At 39.1% G+C, this 27325-nt stretch overlaps 1 protein-coding gene across 17 annotated transcripts in view; it reads right to left on the bottom strand.

Moving 5' to 3' along the window:
• adgrg6 (adhesion G protein-coupled receptor G6) overlaps positions 1–27325 on the bottom strand; it is a 66412-nt gene that overhangs the window by 36362 nt on the left and 2725 nt on the right. For 15 of the 17 annotated variants that reach the window (XM_065256133.2, XM_065256135.2, XM_065256136.2 and 12 more), the window contains exons 2-4: positions 24421–24512; positions 12328–12675; positions 1397–2017 (exon numbers count right to left, since the gene is read on the bottom strand). In XM_065256133.2, the coding sequence (XP_065112205.2) occupies positions 1397–2017; positions 12328–12675; positions 24421–24512 (1061 nt within the window). The remainder of the gene's footprint in view (positions 1–1396; positions 2018–12327; positions 12676–24420; positions 24513–27325) is intronic. The other 2 variants (XM_065256134.2, XM_065256147.2) reach the window with 2 other exon arrangements.

Below are 27325 nucleotides of genomic sequence, written 5' to 3'. Positions count from 1 at the left end.
TGGTGTAATTGTCCAAGAATGGTAAATACTAGAAACAAACATCAAATGGTCATTTGTAGCAGAGATGTGTGTGCTTGTGTAAAAATATAATCAATCAAACTCAAAATATTTTTTGAATGATTGAGCCAAAACCAAAGATTAGAAATAAGAATTAGGATTAGAATTAGAAATTAGGATTTAATTTCCAGTTTAAGAAATCCTGCAGCTGCCTGCTATTGCTCAGGTGGAAGGGTTTACCCTAAATACTTGACACTTCAAGCTTATACTTTTATACTGTTTTTAATACTACATACACATTTCTTGTATTTTCTGGTTGTATTCTAATAAAAAGACTGAGAAATAATTATATATGATCACTATAAAATTGGAAAAACAACTAATCTAATGTTAGCATGGTGGCCTAAGACTTTTGCACAGTACTGTATATATATATTATTGATTAAAACTGCATTCTGTAATGAACGAAAATCAGTTATTAACAAGTATCTGAAAAGAAAATGTTTAAAACTGTCTCCTTACCTTTGCCTGATTCACAACGAAAAGCTAACAATAATGTTTCATAAGGTTTTTGTCAATTTTTTAGCCTTTCATCTTTACGTCATTTCGTCACATTGGTAAACAGAATGTGTATGCTACCCGTGATATTGTAGCTTGTTTAATACTTGTTTACAATTTAAGATCATCTAAATGGTGCTGTTTAGTCTGCAAGGTGCTAATCGACGATGATACTGAATATCATGCAAACATGTTAACATGCAAAGCACAATGCAGAAAATCTAAATTCTCAAATATCTGCCATTTTATTTTCAGAGATGGCAATAGAGAGGCAAATTTAATTTTAATTTAAAAGAAATTGACTTTATGCAAGTTTTGCATATGACATTATTATCAAAGTTATCGCACATTGTGTTATATTTCATTAGAAAAGCAAATATAGACAAAACTGCCCTCATTGGGACCAAAACAAAAGGTATGCAGTCACACTAGACTTTTCATTCCACTTACTTCCACATGCGAATTCAGCAGACCAGACATGCAAGCTCATTCGAAAAACTTTTGCATTTTGGGGTGTTCCAAAGTTACAGTTTTGGAAACTCTGATTCGCAAATTCGTATCATGTGAAGACGTGTGACCAATAGAGCAAAAAACAGTATTGCACAATCCAATTTTGTACGATAATAACAAAAGCAACAATAATGTGCTTTAGCACATGATATCATGTCCGGCTGCTGACCGTCTACAAGGGGTCTTGGGAGAAATTTTGCATGCTGAAAGTCTAGTGTGATTGCGGCTTTACTCAATATTATTATTTCTATTTTTATCACTGTTCTGAAACCATTTCACATTGGCTCAGCTCTGTGACACTACATGTATTTTGCTGAAACGGTATACTCACTGCAACTGAGCGTGCTGTCAGTCTGTGTTAAACTGCCAGGAATAGTCCAAAACTGATGATCCCAGTCAAAGATGTTACCCACTGCATCACAGGTGAGAGCCGTTAGCTCAGAGTAAGGCATGGCGTAATTCCACAGACGAAAATTGTAAATAAAGCCATCCATATTTTGGCCATCCACACTGACCGAGCTTGCCCCCTTTCCTCCAATCTGAAAGACCCCTCCACCCTGAAGGGTGTAAGCCTGAGAAGCCAAGCAGGTGCTGGCCCGATAGCCGCCTCCAGAGTACGCTGCCACAAGGCCAGACGATTTTTCCCAGGTGAGGCAGATAAGCATCATGCTGGAGGTGATGTCCGAGCTGGTGATCAGATCATTTATTGTGCAGTAGGAACTGCCTATGAACAGCTCCATACCTCTCGCTGTCTTTTCGAATGCCAAAATGGATGTCCCAGCAGCACCGGACAAGGTAAAAATGGTCTCTGTGCTCTTCTCGGCTGTCCGGGCAATCTCAAAGCACACGGTGAATGCAGTAAGTTCAGGAAGGTTGGCTGAATTGGAAACTCTCACTACGTTCCTGCTGGTGTTTGGGATTGTGACCTTCTGGTTCCTCAGAGTCACAGCCACTGTAGGATAAAAAATGACAGTGGAAAGGTATTTAGTACTTTACAATGAAAAAAAAATTGGGGGAACCTAACTGACCTCCCAAAACAGCAAAACAGTCGGTAATTATTATAGTGGGATATTATTAAATGTATTGTCTTTTTATTCCACAATTTATTTTTATGTACAGCTGCTTTATACAGTACAAAAGTGTAAATAGAAATGAAGTCGAATTGAATATCTTATAATGCTTTTAAAACAAACTGAAATCAAATCTTTCAAATCTCAAAACTTTGTCATCTTGTGATTCATCCCAGAATTGGTTAGTTTGGTATGGTGCTTTAATCCAAGTGCTTTATACAAACAACACTAACATTGACTAATTTTAAATATAAATCATCTAACATGATTCGTTACATAATAATCTGGCATCACTTACCGTTGAGAAAAAGTTTAATGAAACCCTCCAAGTTTGACAGGAACATTATATTAAATAATCATAAGACAAACATACAGTACTAAAGTTCTTTCAAACTAGACAGTCGTACTTCACTGCCCAGGTTAAAGCACTTCTTTTAAGTAACATTTGCTGACACATTTCATTTTAACAGCGCTTCAAACTTGTGGGAGTTTGTGTCTGTTGGCGTTCTCAATATGAAAAACCACAGCCAATCTGCAATGGAAAAACACACCTCTGGTTGCACTATTAAGAGTCAGACGGCTTTTATTGATGTTCCTTGCACTCGTATTCGTGATGAATTCATGATGAACATTCCCAGAGAGCATAAAATGATCATAAGCAAGAAATAGTTCAACATTAATGAGCTCGGATTTAATTGTTTATTTCCAAACCTTTTTTATTGGAACGGATGGCAAAAGTACAAGGTCAGAATATGGATATATTTGTACTTTAACACACTGTCAAAAAAAGGTCAAAAATACTGTATGCACCCCTCACCTATCAGGGAGGTTGTACCTCTTCAAAAAGTACAGTTTTATACATATTAGTATCTATAAAATCTGTACCTGATGGAAAATACTGTATTAGTACCTTTTTAAGGTGACTGCTATGTATTTTGACCATATTTTCTAACAGGTTTTCAAGTTGCAAGTTTTGTATTTCCTCTGAGAACATTTTGCTGCTCTGTTGTAACAAGTAAACAAATCTGCGTCCACCGATTAACAAAGCCACCCTTGTTTTTTGGACAATGGGCCACAACTACCTACTGTAAAAGTGTATGAATGTTCAGGCATTCGGCTGGGGTTTGTTTTGGTCTGAACTGATTGTTAAGACAATAGAAAATATTGAGACAAACTTTAATTCCCATTATGGACGATAACAATAAAAATATTGCTAAAAAAGTCGTTCTATATTATAGAGAAATTAAAATCTATTACTTACTCTTATGTTGTTGCAAACCCGCATACATTTCTTTGTTCTGATGAACACAAAGAAAGATATTTTGAGAAATGTTTGTATCCAAAAAAAGAATACTATGGAAGTAAATGGGGTCCACGAACGGTTTGATTACAAACATTTCTCAAAATATTCCTTTGTGTTCATTAGAACAAAGCAATTCATACAGGTTTGTAACAACATGAGAGTGAGTAAAGGATGACAGAATTTTCATTTTTGGGTGAACTATCCCTTTAAAGAGAAAAGCAGCGTTTACAATTATAATGATAAAGATACATGGGACGATATCGTTGGGATCCTTTTCAGATCGGTTTCTAACAATACAGTGGTGGTTGGTGACTTCTTTTTTCAAGGGCGCTCGATGTGAAGTTTGTAACAATGTGTATGTAGCTCGTTGTGTGTGGTTCCTTTTTTCAAAATATGTGTTCTGCTCGTCGAGAGATCATGTGTGCATCACGTGTTTTGTCAAAATAAGTGCCTGCTGCACACGCGTCTAAAGGGTTTATGATAAATGAGACGCTCGCGTTTGCCAGATACTCGAGTTTACTGTTAAGGGAGTGTCTTGCGTGAATTTTGTGAACGCGAGTGTCTCTTTTATCACAAACAGTTTTGACGCGTGTGCAGCAGGCACTTATTTTTACAAAACACGCGATGCACACATGATCTCTCGAGGTGCAGAACACATATTTTGAAAAAAGCAACCACACACAACACTAGTAACACTTATTTTGAATTTGTGCCCCTCGGATGACCAGTCACGAGCCGTTGAGCAGTTCTGTTAGATCTTAAGTTGTGTTAAACAATTACATTTTTTATATTCATTTTTTTCTAAAACTACCTCAGTGATTGTTAATATATAGAGAGTTTGTTTCGAATTTATGCAAAAAGAACATTAAACAAAAAAAACGAAATCAAGTTTTCAAATCACACAAAACTTAAAATAATAATATTAACAATAATTACCCCCAATTTTATTTTAACTGTCAATGTCCTTTGCCTATTCGAAATGTCACTGAAAGACTGTTGCCACTCTTGATTTTATGTGAAATTTTTCCCCTCGGTATTCATTTTTCTTTATTTAAAAAAGTGTATTTTTGTAAGTTCGTTGTTTGTAAATGTTTCAATTGGAGATGTGCCATTTTCAAAGAGTTTAATTTAATGTTCCTGTGATATATTTTGGTTGGATTTGTAGGTAAAAATGTAACTGCTTAACTGGGCACGTAATAAAAAAATACAGATAAATGAATTAAATCAGATTGAATCGTTATTGCATCGAAGAAGCATTCGATGTATCCCTAAAAATTGCATTGCTGATGGAGAATATCGATTTTGTACTGAATCGTAAAGAACTGTCCGATTTACACCCCTATTAAAATGTCAACGACCGTTCTCTCAAAAATGACATTTTGTATGAAAATATCTAAAAATCCAAAAATTGCACATTGAAATCCAAATGTAAATCTCTTCTCCTCGAAGTGACTTCAGAAATATAAAAAGGAAAGGTTTTTGTCAAGAAAATGTAGGATTAAATTATATTTTAAAACTTAACTGAAGTTTTATTCTTGATTAATTTATCTAATTATTTATTCAAAATGTTGTGTAACACATCTACTATGCAAAAAAATACATCCATTTCTAATGGATGAAGCCTTGGCCTGGAGGTGAGGTCGTCAGGTGGTCCCCAACCTTCACTGGGTGTTTCGACCCTTAACCACAACACCCTCCAGTTGGTGGGTCAGCAGTGACTGGCCAGGTCACTGCCCCTCTCCTCCAAGTTTCCAGCTTGTGTCCTCTCTCTTATGCCAGAGCCAACAGGAGGCTCTCTCTGCCGCTTCCCCCAGCTTACGAACGGCTGCTTTCCTTAAGTGGCCCCTCAGTCCAACCTTTGTCAATAGATTCCACACAGATTGAGCTGGGAATCCACGACATCCGACTTCCACTGTCATCAGCCAACATATCCACCCTTTGTCCTGGCAGTCTGCAACAAGTTGCTGATATTTGGCTCTTTTCCTCTCTGCAGCTTCCTCACAGCCCTCCTCCCACGGCACCGTCAACTCCACCAGGATGATCTTCCTTCCCTCCGGAGACCACATGATGATATCGGGCCTTAGAGTTGTGACCAGTACCGCATCGGGGAAGTGGAGTTTCCTCCCTAGGTCAACCCCCATTTCCCATCCCTTGGCTGACTGCAGAAGGTTCTGCTTGGCTTGGCTGTGGACAACAGGTCTTTGGCCTTCTTTCACAAAGGCAATGGTACTCAGTGATGGTCTTACTTTGGCTGGTTGTTTCTTCCTCCTTTCTTGCTCCAGTATGTCTGCGAGCACTGCCAACACCTTGTCATGGCGCCACCTGTATCTCCCCTGTGTCAATGCGGTCTTACACCCTGACAGAATGTGCGCCATTGTACCTCTCCCACCACATAACTTGCACAGTGGGTCCTCCCTCATCCCCCACCTGTGCAAATTGACTGGGGTTGGTAAGGTGTCATACACCGCTCGGAGTAAAAAGGATATACGGAAGGGCTCCAGCCGCCACAGTTCACTCCATGTGATTTTCTTCTTGGGGAGGTTCCACCTCGTCCAGGCACCTTGAGTTGCAAGCTCGATGGATTTTGCTCTTCTCATTTCTTCCTCAAGGGTTCGAACTTCATCCTGGATCATAGCTCTCTTCTCCCTAGGGGTGGACTTTGACCACTTCTGGAAATGTGATGTTCCTAGACCCTGCCTTCCAGTACAAGGGTTTCCAATGATCTCTTTGGTCATGAGTGAACATTCTGCTTGGTTAATTGCTGTGCCGGCGGCCCACTTACGGCCTGATCTAGTTCTAATCCCTGCTTCCCTGGTAAGTTGGTCTTGAGAGTCCCTGTATGTCAGGGACAGTCTACATTTGGCAACTTTAAACTCCTCCACCACTGATGACAGGGGTAGCTGGAGCTGGCCCGACCTCATGTAAAGCCCCAACGATGTAAAGCTCGGGGGTATTCCCAACCATCTTCTAAGGTGCTTGTTGAACTTCCTCTCCATTTCTTCAACTGTTTGTAGAAGCACCTCATATACAGTGAGGAGCCACATGAGTCTTGGGAGCAAGCCGTGTTGGTAGATCCAGCACTTGTATTTCCCAGGCAGGTCAGACTTGTCGATCTTCTTCAGCCACTCTTCAACTTGTTTTCTAGTGCTGGAGATGTTGTTCTTGTCTGACAGGGAATCATCATACCACTTTCCAAGGCATCTAATTGGGTTGCCCTGGATATTTGGGATCACTTCCCCTTGAACAAGTAGCTTAAACTTTCCAGTTGTTTTACCCTTCTGAATCACCAGGCTCCTTGATTTCTTGGGCTTGAAAACCATCTTCGCCCAAGTGGCCATGTTATCCAGTTCTGCCAGGACCCATCTTGCCTGCACATGAGTTGGCGTTATCACAGTAAGATCATCCATGAATGCCCTGATCGCTGGCTGTTGACATCCAGTTGCGGTCTTTGGTCCCCTTGCCTTTGTACTCGCTACAGAGATGATCAGGTTCATTCCCATGGTGAACAAGATGGGAGAGATTGTGCATCCTGTCACTATCCCCTTCTCCACTGGCTGCCACTTTGTAGTAAACCTGGCGGACTGGAATCGCAACTTGATATCTCTCAGGTAACTGGTGATTATGCCCTGGATGTTATGAGGGATGTGGTAGTAGTCCAAAGCGACTTGAATTAAATTATGGGGAATAGACCCGTATGCATTTGCGAAGTCAAGCCAGACAACTGTTAGGCTGCCCTTCTTTTCCTTTGCTTCTTGGATGAGTTGGCTGAGAACTCCTGTATGCTCCAAGCACCCGGAGAATCCTTCCACACCGCCCTTCTGGATAGAGGTGTTAATATATCCATTCTGGGTCATGTAAGCGCCCATTCTCTTTGCAAGCACTGCAAAGAAAATCTTTCCCTCCACACTAAGAAGGGATATAGTTCGAAACTGGCTGATCTGTGTGGCTCCCTGTTCTTTGGGCACAAAGCACCCTTCCGCCCTTCTCCAGCTTGTTGGAATGGTTCCCTTGGACCAAATTACCCGCATAAGCTTCCACAGCCTTCGCAGGAGCTTAGTGCATCTTTTGTATACTTTGTACGGTATACCGCTTGGACCTGGGGCCGAAGATGATCTTGCATTCTTAACAACCTCTTGAACCTCTCTCCATGATGGACACTCTGTACTGAGGGTTGTGGTAGGTGGGTCGACGTTAAGAAGCCTGAGATTTTCTTCCAGGACCTCATCTCTTGTAGGGTCACTGAATCCCTCCTCAACAGCCTGCTCCACCTCCTCTTTGGTACTCGTTAGAGTCCCGGACCTCACCTCCCCCAGAAGTGATTTAGTGAAGCGGTATGGGTCCTTTATAAACTGAGCTCGTGCAGCTTCCTGCTTTTTCCGCCTCTGCTTGAATCTCTCAGCTCTTCTTGTTCTAATTAGCTGCTCACGGAGGCTGGCTGTTAGCTCTTTTATTCCTTCCTTCTCTCCTGTGCTTGCCAGTTTGAACTGCTTCCTCAGGGTCTTGATCTCCTTCCTAAGTTGTTTGATCTTTCTCTGTCTTCTGTTATCCTGCTTTTCTGGTCTTGCTTTATTCTGTCTCCTGGGCACTACTCCAAACCGTTCCTTTGCCACATTGTATGTGATGGCGGTCAGTAAATCCACCTTCCTTTCCACTGATCCTGCTTGAACCGCTCCAAGCACTTTGTCCAGATCTTCATCTAACTTTGACCACTCCTCTCTGTCACTCATTTTGGGCCACTTAATTCTTTCGTTCGTTAGATGGGGTAGGCTTTCTGTGTTGGAGTAGGAAGTTCTCCTTGTATGGTCTTGGGGGATTGCCGGCACTGAGAGATCCCTAGGACTATGGTGTGCTTCCTGCCTAGGGTTCTCCTCCGTCTCACCAGACGGTTCGTCTGAGCGGTGTGCATGCATCCGTCCTTTTCCACACGTGGACTTGCTCTGGTGTATTTTGAGCCCTCTTACGCCTTTGCAGATCCGTCCGCAACTGCATTTCACTTCCGATGCCTCCCCGGTCAAGGTGGTCTGTATGAACCTTCTCTGCGTCTGTGTCACTGTCCTTGTCGTTGCCATTGTATCTGTCCGAGTGAGCCTCTCATCCTCCCCCCCTCTCGGGAGACTCTGGGGGTATTGTTCATTTGTCAGTTCTGTAGCTTGATTGGTGCCCTCTTGCGAGTGCCGCAACAGGGGTTGCTGGCCCCTGTTACCCCGCCAGTCTTTCCTGGAGGTCAGCTGTCTTTCCAGCGTCACCGACCTTCCTCGGTTGCCATCCAGACTTTCCTGGAAGTCACTGGTTGCCCAGGGGGTTCAGTTGTGTAACACATCTACTATGCAAAAAAATACATCCATTTCTAATGGATGAAGCCTTGGCCTGGAGGTGAGGTCGTCAGGTGGTCCCCAACCTTCACTGGGTGTTTCGACCCTTAACCACAACACCCTCCAGTTGGTGGGTCAGCAGTGACTGGCCAGGTCACTGCCCCTCTCCTCCAAGTTTCCAGCTTGTGTCCTCTCTCTTATGCCAGAGCCAACAGGAGGCTCTCTCTGCCGCTTCCCCCAGCTTACGAACGGCTGCTTTCCTTAAGTGGCCCCTCAGTCCAACCTTTGTCAATAGATTCCACACAGATTGAGCTGGGAATCCACGACATCCGACTTCCACTGTCATCAGCCAACATATCCACCCTTTGTCCTGGCAGTCTGCAACAAGTTGCTGATATTTGGCTCTTTTCCTCTCTGCAGCTTCCTCACAGCCCTCCTCCCACGGCACCGTCAACTCCACCAGGATGATCTTCCTTCCCTCCGGAGACCACATGATGATATCGGGCCTTAGAGTTGTGACCAGTACCGCATCGGGGAAGTGGAGTTTCCTCCCTAGGTCAACCCCCATTTCCCATCCCTTGGCTGACTGCAGAAGGTTCTGCTTGGCTTGGCTGTGGACAACAGGTCTTTGGCCTTCTTTCACAAAGGCAATGGTACTCAGTGATGGTCTTACTTTGGCTGGTTGTTTCTTCCTCCTTTCTTGCTCCAGTATGTCTGCGAGCACTGCCAACACCTTGTCATGGCGCCACCTGTATCTCCCCTGTGTCAATGCGGTCTTACACCCTGACAGAATGTGCGCCATTGTACCTCTCCCACCACATAACTTGCACAGTGGGTCCTCCCTCATCCCCCACCTGTGCAAATTGACTGGGGTTGGTAAGGTGTCATACACCGCTCGGAGTAAAAAGGATATACGGAAGGGCTCCAGCCGCCACAGTTCACTCCATGTGATTTTCTTCTTGGGGAGGTTCCACCTCGTCCAGGCACCTTGAGTTGCAAGCTCGATGGATTTTGCTCTTCTCATTTCTTCCTCAAGGGTTCGAACTTCATCCTGGATCATAGCTCTCTTCTCCCTAGGGGTGGACTTTGACCACTTCTGGAAATGTGATGTTCCTAGACCCTGCCTTCCAGTACAAGGGTTTCCAATGATCTCTTTGGTCATGAGTGAACATTCTGCTTGGTTAATTGCTGTGCCGGCGGCCCACTTACGGCCTGATCTAGTTCTAATCCCTGCTTCCCTGGTAAGTTGGTCTTGAGAGTCCCTGTATGTCAGGGACAGTCTACATTTGGCAACTTTAAACTCCTCCACCACTGATGACAGGGGTAGCTGGAGCTGGCCCGACCTCATGTAAAGCCCCAACGATGTAAAGCTCGGGGGTATTCCCAACCATCTTCTAAGGTGCTTGTTGAACTTCCTCTCCATTTCTTCAACTGTTTGTAGAAGCACCTCATATACAGTGAGGAGCCACATGAGTCTTGGGAGCAAGCCGTGTTGGTAGATCCAGCACTTGTATTTCCCAGGCAGGTCAGACTTGTCGATCTTCTTCAGCCACTCTTCAACTTGTTTTCTAGTGCTGGAGATGTTTGCATCCCAAGTAAATGCATTTATGTAAGGGATAATGTAGAGGCAGCCGGTAGTTATCGGGAAATAAGCCCCGACAGTGTGATCAGGACCCGACGCGAAGCGGAGGGTCTTGTATCACACTGAAGGGGCTTATTTCCCGATAACTACCGGCTGACTCTACATTATCCCGCTTATTACACGGCTACTTGTCACATAGGAAAAAAACTGGACATGAATATGAATTTGAAACATTTTATTGGCATATTTGTTTTAAATTAACATTTTTATCCTTCCGCGAAACTTTGCACAGATGCATAAAATGATCGTAATACCTTATTAAGATCCTCTGCTTCATACTTGTCTGTCTCCATTTTTTTCTCTTTTAGCCAGTCTTTGAGAAGTTTTAATGCCCATTCTGTATTTTTTTGTGTGTTGGCTTCGTAGCTGTCATGCTCTATTTTGTCAAGTTCAGTCTCTGTAAGCTCTCTGTGTCTTGTCGTGGTTGTCCAGTGTTTGTCACAAGATGGCGCCAAACAAACAGTAATCTTTATTGGCGCGGAGCGATCTTTCTCGTAAAAGTAGTACCGGCTATGCGTTATTATTTTGGAGCGGTTATTATTCGAAAAGAACGAACCTGCAAATGTCTCAACTGACCAATCAGAATCAAGCATTCCAGAGAGCCGTGTAATAAGTATAAATATACTAATTTAAAGGAAAACACCACAATTTTTCAATATTTTATTTATAAATTTATAAATTCTTACCTAAACTTAGATGAATTAATACATACCTATCTTTTTCAATGCGTGCACTTTTAAACTTTGTACAGTGCTACGTGAATGTGTTAGCATTTAGCCTAGCCCCATTCATTCCTATGGCTCCAAACAAAAGTTTTATTTTGTGCCACCATACTTTTGTAACTACTTACTGTATGTAAATTTAAATAGAAAAAAATATGGAAGTGTTTGGTGGCTTATAAATTCATCCCTGTCTGGAGCCATAGGAATGAATGAGGCTAGGCTAAATGCTAACACATTCACAAGGCGCTGTACAAAGATTAAAAGTGCACACATTGAGAAAAGATTAATTTGTCTTAGTTGAGGTAAGAACATAGTCAAATATTGAAAAACTGTGGTGTTTTCCTTTAAGATACTGATTTATGACTGATTTTGTTGAGTGTGACGCGTAATACCCTTATTAAAGGAATAGTCTACCCTTTGCTATATTAAGCTATGTTATTACCTCAACCTAGACGAATTAATACATACCTATCTTTTTTCAATGGTGGCACTGTACAGCGTGTTGTGAATGTGTTAGCATTTAGGCTAGACCCATTCATTCCTATGGTACCAAAAAAAGTTTTATTTTGTGGCACCAAACTTACTGGTATAACTCCTCATGTAACAGTCTTTAAATAGGGAAAACACGGAAGTGTTTGGTGGCTTTCCTGTTTGGTACCATAGGAATGAATGGGGCTAGGCTAAATGCTAACACATTCAAGACGTGCTGTACAGTGCACGCATTGAAAAAAGATAGATATGTATTAATTCGTCTAAGTTGAGGTAATAACATAGTTTAATACGGCAAAAGGGTAGACTATTCCTTTAAGAGTGACAGAAAAATACATTAATAAAATAAAATACTATTTAAATGTTTGAGAATATCACAAGAATGTAATGGGATGATACTGGTAGGATGAAAGCAAAGGCAAGTGAGCAGCTGTAGTGTGAAATAAAGCAGCAGAGTTTAGCAATGCAATCTTAATAATGTTGCTATCTGTGAGGTCTGGTGTTTTTCACTAAATCAAAACTTTATGTTCATCTGGAATGGTCATCTGCAGTTTATCGATTTTATGAATCCATAAATAACGAAACTATAGCAAAACATAATCTTATATTAATGACTTTCCATCTCATAACACAAGACCTGGCCCACAATAATAAACCAGATTTAATAAAGCAAAAAAAAAAAAACATAAATAAATACACTATTTAGATCTTAACTTAAACATACCTTGTTTGTAACTGATATGGAAGCCTTTCTTTTGGACACTAAAGTCTGAATTAAAGGCAACCTCCATAACATTTCCAGTGGAGTTGAGCGTTAATCCATTGGCTGTTAAACCGCAAAATTTGACATTGGCTGTGCCAGTTCTGATGATGACGCGGTCATAGATGCAGCCGTGCGCTTCTTCAAGATCAAAATCTAGGAAGGTGATCTGCACTATGAAGCCGGCTGGGGCCTGTATGGTCCAATTGCAGGTCTGACTGGGTGGGTAGTCGGAGGGGTAGCAGGGGGACGTAAATGACCCCATGGAGTCGGTGAGCGACACATTGCAGTTCTCGGAGCAGCTCGGTGCTACTGAAATTAAACAGGGCACATGTCACTTTACCTGGCCAGACTTGGGTAGTGGACGAACAACAGAGGCCAGGGACAGTAGAAGAAACAGATGACAGGAAGATGCGTTTAGACGCTGGGTTAGTCAGTACATCGACAGGGACAGTCAAGAAGGGAAACAGATTGCATCCAAGTGCATGGGAATGAACATTGGTCGGTTTAAGCACCGCAGTGTGGGATTCCCCACATCCTCAGTGTTATATTTACAGCAGTATTAGCCAAGTATATTAAGGTTAAATGTGCCTATTTTAGAAAGATTTTCATTGTACTTCAAGTATAAAGATGTAGTTACCTTAATTTCAGTAATTGTGTGAATGTACCTAACTCCAAGCCAAACTTTACTGTAAATACGGTAATTACGACATGCTTTGTAACACACCTTCAACTTTGAATAGAACATCAAAATGTCACAATGGCATAATATCAACGCAGCATATAACATCTCCACATGATAAAAAAGAATGATGAAGAAACTGCAGCGAAAATAAAGCGAGAAGTATTGAAGAAAGTGCTAAACTAGGCTAAATACCAACCAAACCACCATTAGCTGGCGAGGTCCTGTCTCATGGGCGGAAAGAGGGGGGTAAGTTGCCCAGTTCTAGGCAAGATATGATGAATTGCATACGTATTCCCAAAATCCTTTTCAGCTCTTTTCCAGTAAAGAGAAGCAAGGTTTGAACATTGTTATTTAACCATTTGGTAGATTAATTATATATGTCTCCAACAAAATTCTGTATGATTCCCATAACTCAACTCAGCTCAAGGAAACTTTAATGCTCAGGAAATGAGCAGTTTACTTGTTCACAGACAATGGCCTCTGTTCATACAATGCAGAGAAGTATACATAAGTAAAAACCACAACACTTTTTGGCCAATTGAGCAGCGTTGGAAGTAAATTCCCACTGCAGTCCAATTAAACTTTCTCAAGTTGCAGCGGCTCGGGATGTGACCACTAAATTTGATTTACGTAAACAAACAATGCTGACAGTTAAATTTCATAACAAATCCAAACAGGACATCTCAAATTGGTAAAAAATAAATTAAGAATACTTTCTCTGTGTGAAAGTACACATTTACAATGAGCTCAAGAGCTTAAAAATGACATTTTATAGTACTTTTTGTCTGTGTAAACAGAAATTTTTCCTTTCAGTTATGATACTGTTGAGAACAAGGAACTGAATTTTCATGCGTGAAATGCTAAAGCTCTTTGCATGAAACATCCAACAAAGCACAATGGTTCATTATAGTGGCTATAAAGAGATGAAATCGAGTGTTCATGTAAGTTAGCTTTAAACTTCGGTGAGTGTACCTCTCGTAAAAGGTAAGGTAGGATTTAATGGCTTTACACAGATACCTAGTGGGAAACAATAAAATTGGGACACTTTAAAGGAACCCTCCACTTTTTTTGAAAATATGCTCATTTTCCAGCTCCCCTAGAGTTAAACATTTGATTTTTACCGTTTTGGAATCCATTCAGCTGATCATCACGTCTGGCGTTAGCACTCTTAGCATAGCTTAGCACAATCCATTGAATCTGATTAGTCCATTAGCATCGCGCCTAAATTAACCAAAGAGTTTCGATAGTTTTCCTGTTTTAAACTATTAAAAACTCTTAGTTACATCATGTACTAAGACAGACGGAAAATCAAAAGTTGCGATTTTCTAGGCAGATATGTCTAGGAACTATACTCTCATTTTGGCGTAATAATCAAGAACTTTGCTGCCATAACATGGCTGCAGGAGGTGCAATGATATTACGTAGTTCCCGAAAATAGTCCCCTGCTATTGAAAGATACTAACGGGACTATTTTCGGCTGCTGCGTAATATCATTGTGCCTCCTGCAGCAAAGTCCTTGATTATTAAGCAAGAATGAGAGTATAGTTCCTAGCCATATCTGCCTAGATAATCGCAACTTTTAATTTTCTGTCGGTCTTAGTACACGGTGTAACTACAGAAGAGTCAAGTTTTTAATAGGAAAAATATCAAAACTCTTTGGTTATTTTTTTTGGCGCGATGTAGACTAATCAGATTCTAGGGATGGTGCTAAACTATGCTAAAAGTGCTAGCGCCAGACCCGGAGATTATCTGAAGGGATTCCAAAACAGTAAGAATCAAATGTTTAACTCTAGAGGAGCTGGAAAATGAGCATATGTTCAGAAAAGTGGAGTGTCCCTTTATTCCTGAGAACTCTACCCTAACAGTAAAATCAGCCTGATCTCATGGAAATTTGTATGTATATTACGAGTTGGCTCACTCTAAAAATGGTTGGGTTAAAAACAACCCAATTGGCAACCCAGCCCTGGGTAAATATTGGACAGAACACATGCTGGGTTAAAGTAACTGGGTTGGGTTTAACCCAGCAGGTTGGGTTGTTGAGAAATCCCAACATGTAGTCATTTTAACCATTTATGGGATTAATATTCTGGGTTTTGTGTTATTCTTGCTGGGTTATTTTTATCATGTGCTTTATTGTAAATCAAGACCATTGTGAACACCAAATAAATGTTTATTTGACTGCAAAATAACTACAAACTCTTACATTTTTACAGTTGTAAGTTGCAAAATCATTTAAAGGACTGCTTACTGACCCAAGTATAAATATATTTATAAAATATCATAAATTATGCACATTGAAGTAACAATGTAACAGGTTGAATCAATTCGTTTGAATTTAAGACAGAATTTGTAATTTTACAGTATATAAAGTAATATACATGTAATTTTTACATGTCCCTGCCTAAGTGACAGAGTAGACGCCGGCTCCGTGATCCTCCGCCGCCGGTAAAGTACATGTGCTCGCGCCTCGCGGTCTTTACATATCGAATGACAAGAAAGCAACTAGTTTGTCGCTAAATTTTATTTAACAGCGTCGCTATCGCTTGTTAAGCTGGGAAATGGAAAACTATGCGCGTGTGTGACACAAAAAGCCGAAGTGGCGTTGCGGAGGTCGACTCGGGACCGCTTTTGACTCGCTTTGTTAAAGGCTTACAGAAATTGTCATGAGTTAACGTAATCAACCGTTTGATGGGGATTTTGTAACATCGATTTTATTAATTTTATTAATATGCCATATCAAACATCTTAGAACGATTATTCGAGTCAATTTGTGTAAATGGCGATCTGAGGTAACAGTCGTCATTCCTCCAAATTACACCCGTCGTAAGTCTGGATAAATTAACACGTTGCTGTCTTGCAAAATTTTATAATCTTGTTTATATTAATAAAATGTTCACAAAAACATATAAACTTACCTTGAAACAACTGCTTCCAGTGACTCTGTCCTTTCACAACGACCGTTGCTGAGCACATTCAAACATCAAGGGCGCGAAGCACATGAGCCTCTTCAAACAACCCAACATAATAACCCAGCAGTTTTAACCCAACACCTAGAAAACTGAAACTACCCAAAAAGTGTTTAAAATGTAAAAAAATAACCCAGCAAAACATCCCAACAGACTCAACCCAGCATTTTGGGTTAAAAAATAACCCAGCCATTTTTAGAGTGTTTATTTGTATGAAGTGATTCGTACAAAATTGTTTTGTTAGAAAAGAAATCAATAATGAGAATAATAAAATACAATACAAATTCTATAAGTTATGAATAAAAAGACGATTTATAATCGTACCAATTAGTGTTATATAAATTGTGAAAAGTCTGGGCCCACACTACGTTTTTTTTATATAATTTTAATTAAGCTCCTAGATCAAATTACTGGTTCAAATACAAATTACTGATCAAATTATAAATAATGGTACTCTACCATCCAGCCTGGAGCTGGCAGTACCATTACTGAGTAAGCAAAGCAACTGATCTCCAGCATGTGGGAAACTCTGTAAGACTGCTTTTCATAGGCACAGCTGTGCGTGTGGAGCGTCCAATGCAAACCACGCAACGAAAGTCTCGAAATCCGAATGAACGGAACAGGATGAATGCACGAGTTTTACTAATGCACATCCATTTTTTGCTTGCACAAATTGTAATATAACGATACAAAATATAACCACTGAATTCACAAATATGTCAAATATGGTTCATTCATTGATAGTTTTTTGTATTTGGCTCATAAAATGCTTAAAACGTCGAAATGAAAGTCTCAAAATCCAAATTAACAGAACGGGATAAACGCAGGCATGTCACCTGATCCATAAATGCACATTTCCTTTTTGCATGTGCAAATTATGATATTTGAATACAAAATGAAACATTTTTATTCACATACATGTCTTCATTTGTACAAATCGATACACATTCATTCATTTAAATTCAGAATTTCACATATTTAAATCTTAAAGGGATAGTTCGGCCAAAAATGATATTAAACCCATGATTTACTCACCCCCAAGCTGTCCGAGTTGCATATGTCCATCGTTTTTCAGACAAACACATTTTCGCATATTTTATAAAATGTTTTAGATCTTTCAGTTGATTAAATGTAATGTTATGGGGTCCACGACCTTCAAGTCCAAAAAAAGTGCGTCCATCCTTCACAAATTAAATCCAAACGGCTCCAGGATGATAAACAAAGGTCTTGGCCGAACTATCCCTTTAAGACATTTGCTTGGATAGTAAAATACATTTGTAACATGCATCAAGTTCACAGATAAATGTTTATGTATTTGTACAATTTTTTGAGTCTAATTTCAACCCATAAAAAGTTGTCACTGGGTCGGCACCTTTTAAAAGGTCCTAATATCCACCATTTTGGTACAGATATCTGCCTTTGAGGTACCCGTAGGCACCTTTTAGGTACAAAAGCATACTTTTTGAAAAGTATGTACAAATTGCCACGAGATTGCATTGGCAAATGCATGCACCTAAGGAAGGGAACAGATCTTTCATTTGTGGGAACAGAGCTGAAACCACTTATTGTATTTAGGTCAGTATACTGTAGCACTGACTGATGAGACCGGATTCATTAGATGAGGTTGAATTTTGAATCTTTTATAATCTGAATCTTACAGCATTACCTATATAAGACTCAACAACTGAATGAGGACCAAATAAATAACCATAACTAAGGCCCAAAGTAAAACTGTCAATCTTTCATCACATTTCAATACCTATTTCCCATACAATTTTTGCAAAGGTGCGTTGTATTTTGGATGACAAAATTAGCTTTTTAACAATTTCTTATCCACAGTTCCCCACAGACATGTGCCAACATTTAAGCAAAATGAATGAAAGTAAATTAATTTGAAGAAGGGAAAGTACGTGATAAAAATGTTTTGGAGAGTGATGTAGACTTTAATAAAGTATGTCTCGGAGCTTCAATCCTGTCTCACCGCAAATTATAAGCGTTAAACAATTCATTAAACCCAAATTTCTGATCATCTAACTTTATATGAAAATATAAAATCTTGTTCGTCGCATGCAAACAACACTTAAATAGCCATATATTTTCTCAAGACAGTTAATTAATATTCATGAGCTCAGTGTTTTGCGTCTTCTCCTGGTCCATTTTTTAGGATCAGATACATTGCAATAAACACTAAAACAATACTACACTAGCCAACAAGTGACTCAGGTCAACTGGCACAAACAAGCCTCAGTCACAACACCTGGGACAGATAATGAAGGAAAATTCACCTTTGCCCAGAAGAAAAAGAAATATAAAAGGAAAAAAGATCATACTTTCCTCAATCATGCCTGGGGGTTTAAACAAGCAACGAACAGGATCGGCTTTTGACAAGTGGCCTGAGAGGCTTTCGCAAAATAAAGCTGAAATCACTATTGGACAGAATCACGCTACTGGAATATCCTGCTGGTTTATAGATGTGTGCAAAGTCGTCATTTGGGCCACGGTATAAAGCAGCCCGGCTAACCATGCCACTGTGCTTATGAGCGGCTACCAAAGCCACACCTCTGACCTGGAACAGCGTTGTGTGGTACTAAAATCCAAAGCTCTGGATCCCATACACATCACAGTTTAACTCGACTTAGTGTTTTGTAATGCATTTGTTAGAGTAAACATCACATTCGTTTTTAAATAAATAGATAGTACAACATGATTTGCTCCACATTTTTAAAAATGATTAAAAACACTATGATTCATCAAAAGGTTTTTTGTCAGGCTGTGTGGGTCCATAAAGAGAACCTATTATCCGACTCACGATTTTAAAATTGAAGAGTTTGGTTCCAAAACACAATAAATCCATTTTGACTAATTTGGGTAAAAATGTGTTTTCTATACCAAGAAAGTGACAAGATGAAAAACACTATTTTCTGCTACAAACTTTCACATAGCATCTTTAGATTATAATAACATCAAAAATTCAATTAAAAAATTCTAAGATTTATCATAAAAACTAATATTTTTTTCCACAAAATGCAACAAATCCAAGTTTTTTCAAAATGCTATAAATCTATTAAATCAAAATATAAATGTGCATATATCTTTACCATGCTAAATTCATTTAGTTGATTAGTGGTATACACTAGGGATGTTAACCGATGACCGTTTGACCGATGGTTGACCGTATCAACGTTAACCGGTCAAAGTTGTCGGTTGTCAGTTAAAAAAAGGGATCTGTAAATTAGGCTATTATAGACAGTGGACTAAACCCTACTACAGTTAGTCCTCTCTTTCTTTCCAAGATCATTTTGTGTGAAGTGAACAAATCCCTAACACTCAGTTTTTCATAACTGGTCTGTTTGTACTTTATAAACCAATAAAAAAACATTTGGCGCGAGGTCACTGCGTTTGGTTTCGCATGCTCACAAGGTTTGCGAAAAGTAAATGCTACAGGCTATTTTTTGATAAATTCCTTTATTCGAATAGTAAATAAAATACAGCAATAAAATAATAAAAATTAAAGTCTCTCCTGGTTGTGTTCCAAATTATTAACATTTATGTCTTTTAGGCTAACAGTAAAGTGCAGAGTAAGTTTTGTTTCTGTAAATCCTCAGCCATGATTTTTACCACTTTATTAAGTTTTGCTTTGTAGAAAGCATTTCTTTAAAGTGAATTTCGTTTTGTATAAATTGTATCTTAATTTTAATAAATGTTTCATCAACCAAATGCATGTATTTAATAAATAAAAAGCAAATATAGCAGAGTATATAATTACCGGTCCGTGCATGAAGGCGCCGGCACGGCGCGTTCACTTGCATTGCATTGTTAATTAGAACACACCTCATCATAAATAAATAAAACTCAGCGTAGGCCTATATGCCTCATTCAAGCATTAAATATCTTTGCTGCATTTGTTCTAGAACAAACACAGTGCGAGACCTGCTTTGGCCGGTGCGTCTTTTACACATTCTGAAGGTGCCCGTTAAATCCATTGGTTTTATCGTTTTGCAGTCTATTAGGCAACATTCCGCATAAAATGGGTTTAGATTTGGAAATACATAACAACTATATTTCAGTGGTAACAGAAAAGGTGATGATGATCATCCTATGTCTTTATTATTACTACCCCAAACTAAAGCGCAGTCTCCTCTGAGCTGTCATTTTCTTAAATGAGCCGCGGCAATTTTCAAATGAGCTTCACAAACGCCTTTATTTTCAAGTTCAACGCGATCACCTAGTACCTAAACTATTTTGAAACTAAGCACGGCGCCGCGTTTGCGGGACGTGTTGTGAGGTCTGTGTGTGTGTGTGAGCCGGAGGCAGAGCGCAGAGAGATGCAAGTTGCGAAATTGCAGGCGCGGCTCGAAATGGCTGTTATTTTAAATAGCATAGCATATTTTAAACTAATAGGCCTATCGGTTAACCGGTTTCAACCGGCTAATGAGGCTCGGTGGCCGGTCAAGAAAATTTTTCGTTTTCGCCATCCCTAGTATACACTGAAAAAAACATTATTGGCATTAATCAAAACACTTACTTTGTTATATTAAGAACACTGTCATTGCTGCTGTCATCCTTGGGACGTCGTCGCTGAACTTTTTTGACCGTGATCAGATGTAAAATGTTTTGGTTCTGCTCGATTTTCATTGATTTCTAGTAAAATAATGGAAAGTTTTTCATAAGATCCCCTGGTCAATGTGTTAGCATGACAGAAGCTTGATGCTGTCGTGTGAGAACAAGCAACAGCCGGCATTTTTCCGTGTGCCTCGCATAAATTTTCTTCCTGCCACAGAAAACCACCACAGGTTTATCAATGCCATCAAAAGTATTATTTTGTTTTTGTTTGTTTGTTGTGTGTTTATCGATCACAAAGTAGTTAAGGAAAACTAGGATTCCGTGTGTATTCCGCGCCGCCATTATAGTTTACAATGCGTGGAATGGTGCGCTGTGATTTGTTAAGTGGATTTATTGCATTCTGCAGAGAAGGAGGACAGGCGTTTATCGCGTTTTTGGAAAAAAGGGAGAAAAGATGACAGAATAACCAGTGTTGTAGTACTCGAAACTCAGACTCTATCTTGGACTCGGTCTCGAGACCATATTTTAATGGTCTTGGTCTTGTCATGGTCTCGACTCGTACTCGAATACATTTGGAATCGGACTTATTCTCAAGTCCCTTTTAAAATATATATAACTGTTTTTTAAACTGATGTAAAATTGACACAAACAGTGATTGGTGATTTTTTGCCTGCATCAGAGTTACGCGAGGTCAGACAGTCAGACCTGAGGAGGTTTTTGCACTGCCATGACTTTTACCTCATGGCAGTGCAATAAAATGCACCCGTCCAGTGAGATTTAAGCATTAGATAAGCCGCTGTTACCCAAAATGATAAGACGGTGGCGCTAAAACACAAAGTGGCACTACACATAATTTTCTCAGACCCAACTTTATATGGACTCCGTCTTGACTCGGACTCAACCTTTTCTGGACTCGGTCTTGACTCGGACTCAACCTTTTCTGGACTCGGGCTTGAATCGGACTCAACCCTCTCTGGAACCGGTCTTGACTCGGACTCGAATGAGTTGGTCTCGAATACAACACTGAGAATAACACGGCGGATATCGGATTTTGCCTAAATAAAGAATTTCCTTTTTAATACTGACCAGATACAATACTGATTCTGGCAGTAACTATGTTTTTTTAAAGGGGACAGAGAATGAAAAACCATTTTACCTTGTCTTTGTTGAATAATGGTAGTCTACCCGCAATTACGAACATACAAAAAGTGCTAAACATCTCAGTCTCATAGAAATTCCTTTTTTAGAAATGTCAGCCAGAAAATGGCCCAATCTGAAAAACTGATGCTTATGACATCACAGGCATCTCACTGCCCCTCCACTTTAAAATAATTGGCTACATTTTTTGAGTGGCAGCAAAGTCAGCCAATCATTAATGAGATTGCAAGTTAAGCCAGTAGGGGGAGCCAAATAGGTGCAAAACCACTTGTTTAAAATCCCCCACTCTAATAGAGCTATCTGAGAGAGGTTTTTAGGAAGCTTCTAAGGCATTACAGACCCAAACAAAACATTTTTTGTCTACATGTCACATCATAGAACAAGGATAAATACCCTGTTCAATCATTCTATGTCACCTTTAAATGCCATTTATCATGTTTTGGAACCTGGAATACAGTAGCAATAGCAGGAATCTGCAGGCTCTCTAAAACCGAAATAAATGAAATCCTAATTCGAATTTCTCAAAAGAGTTCACGATGCTCTTACTGCCAAAAGAGGTCACACATAATATTGTATTGTCTGTTTGTATCATAAAAATAGAGCAAATTGATGCTTGTGGTAGCCTACGATATTTTCACAATATTCTATATAGCAACTCATTGACATGCAGCCAACACAGGAGGGACAACAAATGCGTTTGTGGAAAGTAATAACATTACAACAGCAAAGTGTACGGTTTTTCTCCTTTTCCATTGTCATCACCTCAAACTCCAGTCTAGACACCACAGGTGATAACATAAATATATAAATAAATAAAACCGCTGATACGATGAGATTTGAGCATTGTTGTGACTGACTGGTGATGAAATGGAGGTCGATGCATGATTATAGAGGAATGAAGAAGAAAGCTTTGATCTGAAAATGGTATTTTAGAAGAAAGCCTGCTTTGAATTGATGCCAAAGCATGGAGTGCCAAATCTACAGTACAGTAGGCCTAAACCCACCTGAAAGAATAAAAAAGGTCTTTCAGCAGCGCCACATTACGTGAACGCTTCATTCCTGATGTTTCTAATTTCTTTGGCTCTCTTTGGGAGATTTCATGCTGTGTCTGTACCTCAGGTGAGCTTCATTCATCTGTCATGGATTACAGAAGTGCTTAACTGAGTCTGTCACTTAATAAATGTCTGCTGCTATGTCTGTGCGTATATATAACCAACCGGTTTTAAACAGAGCTGTTCCTTCACAGATCTGCTTTATACTGTAAGCACATCTTTGAAATGAATTTTTGCTTTGCTCGCAAAGAAGTTATTCTACACGGATGAAACACTATAAAACACCCATGAGACTTAATACAACAGATTTGCTAACGATACATGGCAGAAGAACAAGTCTATGCCACAAATAAATGTGTGATATGCTGTGCTGGGACAGCAGTGTGAAACAAAGAACAAAAGCATAGCATGAACCTATGAGCGAAGGATGCCAAAATCACATCTGGTTATAATAAAAAGCTCTTGCAGAGGGACAGTAAAGATTCCCCCTCCGGAATCTGATGTCTGGGCGGGCTGTTTACACAATGTGACAAATCAGATTTCATCAACAAGTAATTTTGTCGAGAATTTTCCAACATTTGATTTAGATGTGATATAAATGAGGTCTGGAACATCCCCAGAAGTCGCATGTTGTGTTGGTAAAATCAGTATTAGTTTTAAATGAATCTTGGGTTTCATTTTGTCCAATGCTTAAAAGATTAACGCATTTCAGTGCCGATTCCCGGCATTAAAACGATCTTTCCCCTAAACCATTTCTGACAGACGGCCAAAGACTGTAAACATTCCTGCTCGGACCAATATAAGAGTAAGAAAAAAATCAGGCATGGTATGCGAGAGTAAAAAAACACATGCTTTTCATATGCAACTTCACACTGATGTTTTCTTTAGTGTTGGTTGTGTGTACGGGGGGTGATGTTACCGGATTATGTCACCTTTACAAAAAATAAGGGTTTTGCGTAATGACTGCTCCTGTTTTGGTAAACAATTTAGCCAGGCAGGGCATGCTGAGAGACCACTGACAGAGCTGGCAGGATCACACATCTCGCCTTTGGGTACCAGTTTAATCGAATGCAGGATCTTTCTGCAATGAGCTCATTATTTCAGGCCGGGGTAAATCTCCACAGCCAACATGATTGTGTCATTTGGACAGAGATGTAAAAGAGGTTTCGTCCAAGATTTATGCTGACCTCTCGAGTGTTGAGATCTCTCTGTGACGTTTATTTGATTATAATTATGTTCTTGTTGAACGTTGTGGTCTTTATGTTTTGTGTAGAGCTGGTCATGATTTCTAAGCAAAGTGCAATGTAATGGATAAAGGTGAACAAGACACGCAACACAATTTTGCTTAGAGAAAACATGAAAATTAGAGTTGATGAAATGAGTTGAAAAACATGAAAATTAAAGATGAGAAATTAAAAAGGAAGAGGTGTTGAGATGAAAGCTGAATGTTGGTTAGCATGATGAGTACACAGTACATACAGAACAAATCAATAAAGCTTAACTGTGGTTTACATTTTCACATTCCAAACTATTTGCAATATTATATATATATATATATATATATATATATATATATATATATATATATATATATATATATATATATATATATATATTTATAGGTATCATTTACCTGAAGTTGGAAGGCACGTAAGCAGCAGGATAATAACTGAAAGAATCTTCTGGAACTTCCATCTCCACCACCTACCACTGATGTATGAAACCCTGCCAGATAAATTTAACACATTAAATACTGAAACAAAACAACAATTCAATCTAATACTTATTTAGATTACACTTTTAAAAATATAGGTGCTTAAAAAGCTCGATGCCACAGAAGAACCACAAGTTTAACCTGGGATCAGAGGGTTCATTAAAAGCAATGAATGTTAAAAATAATTGCATTACATTAATGCATTTGGCAGATGTTTAATCCAAGTCTATTTAAACTCATTACGTGCACAATATTCCTTTGGGAATGTTGTTTTTTACACAAATTGCACCAAAAGAATGTTGTTGCAGTAACCCAGCTACTGGCATAAACTTCATACATAAACTTCTCACTTTCTCATAAAGACACAAGAGCACAATATCTTTATATTTCGATGTGTTTATAATTTAGGACACCTTGGAAGGTTTAAATGAGGCATTTGTGGCATGGAAACAACTTTTTTTCTTGTCGAAACTCCGACCACAGCGACGCAAAAGCTGCCTTATTACATAATGACTAATCATTCTCCCATGTCAGGGGTAATAAGTTTCCTGAAACCAACATTTACAAAGCATAACATGAAATGACAGCGAACCAGAAACTTAGAAATGTCGGCCAAACATAAAAGTCATCTACGGTTTATTTACCGTAATGACTATATTTTAAGATGCACTAGTAATATACATGAAGTTTTATATATATATAAGATTTATATATTTATATGGAGTTTTTATTAGTATATAGATTACTGTCCCCCTTTTCTTGGCACTAAACACATCTTGAGCGTTTTTGAGCAGAATGAAGTAAAAAGACTAATTTGTTTAAAATTAGAAATTAAAATTAAATTGTATTTAGATTTAAGAGATCCTGCAGTTTCCTGCTATTGCTCAAGTGGAAAGGGAGTTTACCCTAAAAACTTGACATATCAGTTTACAATTTTATACAGTTTTTAATACTATATACACATTTCTAATAATATGTAAATAATTATATATGATCACTATAACATTGCAAAAACAACAAGAGTTTGTAAAACCCTCTGCAAATGGGGTGAGATACTTTACACAATTAAATGTAGGCTCTGTATATAGCATTTTTACATTACATACCGCACAATGTGATGAATTCAAGTGCTCATTAACATTTATACTGTTTTTGAAATACACTAACACAACTGTGTCATTCATAACTACTTAGCAGTTGTCAATGCTCACTATAGTTAACATAATAAACATAGGACGCTTATATTAAAATACATTTATGATATAGCAGATAGATATAGATCTACACTCTAAGAAAGGATATGTAAATTTTTTGTGTTATGCTTTTAACACATTATGTGTCATTTTGTGTTGATTTTGTGTTAAAATAAAACTCAAGTTGTGTTAAAAGTAACACAAAATATGTTGTTCCAATAATAACATAGAGATGTGTGTTTATTTTGGAACAACGCATTCGTTGTCCCTAAACAAACGTGGATTGTGTGGTTTTAACACATACGTTCTAAGGGTGCTTTCACATCTGTATTTCGGTTCATTTCCTCATGACCAAAAGGAAAAAATTATACATTGTAGCTTTTTAGCAGTTTCGGTTCCTTTTCACACCACACTGATTGCTCTGGTCCGCACCAGTTGAAACGAACAAAAATGCAGTCGTGTGATAACATCCACATCACTCATTTGCCACATGTCTTTGTACGTATTTCATAAACTGCTTCTCGATTGGTCAAAAGCAATGTGCAGGAAATTCCAACGATATTCTGGAAGTAAACAACAAATAAGAAAAATACAGCAGACACCATGGAACTACGAATGCACGATGAAATTATGTCCGTGGTTGATATATACTGCATAGTTTGTATATAGCACTCTAGACAAACTGTTCATTTCCAGATTTAAGCGTGGATGCGGCTTGAAAACAGCATTTTGATGGACTGCAAACAGCGAAGACACAACATTTCTGAGGTTTCGCACCCCCTTAGCAACTTTAGGTATGTCCACAACCTGCCATTCTGCTAATATTACTAATAAAAACTGTCAACAAACACTTCCTTATCCCATAATCAACAGCGCAGCTGACTACGGCATCTTGTTTAGTCCAAAAATGCGCAGTACTTTTGCAGTTAAGTCTGTTCGATCTCGGATCGCGTTCTCACCACAAACGAACAGCTCCAGAGAAAGCTTGTTTGGTCCACTTTTGGTGAGCAACCGAGTTCGATTGCTGCATTCTCACCTGACTCTGCAAATGGGGTGAGATACCTGTTAAAGCACCCTAAGAGTGTATCTGTACAGTACACTGTCAATAAAAATGATCTTAAATGGTCCCAAGTTGTCACTGGGGCAGTACCCTTTAAAAAGGTCCTAAAATGTACAATTCAGGTACTGTACATATATGTATACATTTGGTACCAATATGCACCTCTGGTGTACTTATATGAAATCTTTAGGATCCGTCTACTGATTCTGTTACGCAACGAGTGCTGGAAGTACAGTGGAAGTCCTTATATGGGCACTCCATCCCAAATAGCGCACACACACACCAACCAAGAGCTGACATGAAATCAATGTTTCTAAAGAAGTGTGTTTTTGTTTGTGAGGGAGATTTAAGCTTGTTCAGCTTCCCAAAGAACCCATAATTATGGGAACAGTGGACTTAGTTTGGTTTACCAGGATTTTTATGCTGGATCTTGTTGAAATGGGGCGCTCATAACCGTTCATGAGTCACAGACAGTAAGTAAAAGTGCATCAAATGTCTATGTTTTGTTGGCAATCGGTGCGTAAGTGCATATAATGTAAACAACACGAACATGTAGTGAATCGTAAATTAT

The sequence above is a fragment of the Paramisgurnus dabryanus genome, chromosome 12, assembly GCF_030506205.2.
Source record: "Paramisgurnus dabryanus chromosome 12, PD_genome_1.1, whole genome shotgun sequence".
Lineage (NCBI taxonomy): Eukaryota > Metazoa > Chordata > Actinopteri > Cypriniformes > Cobitidae > Paramisgurnus > Paramisgurnus dabryanus.
Note: the sequence above shows the minus strand (reverse complement) of the source record. Positions and strands in the feature narration are given on the sequence as shown.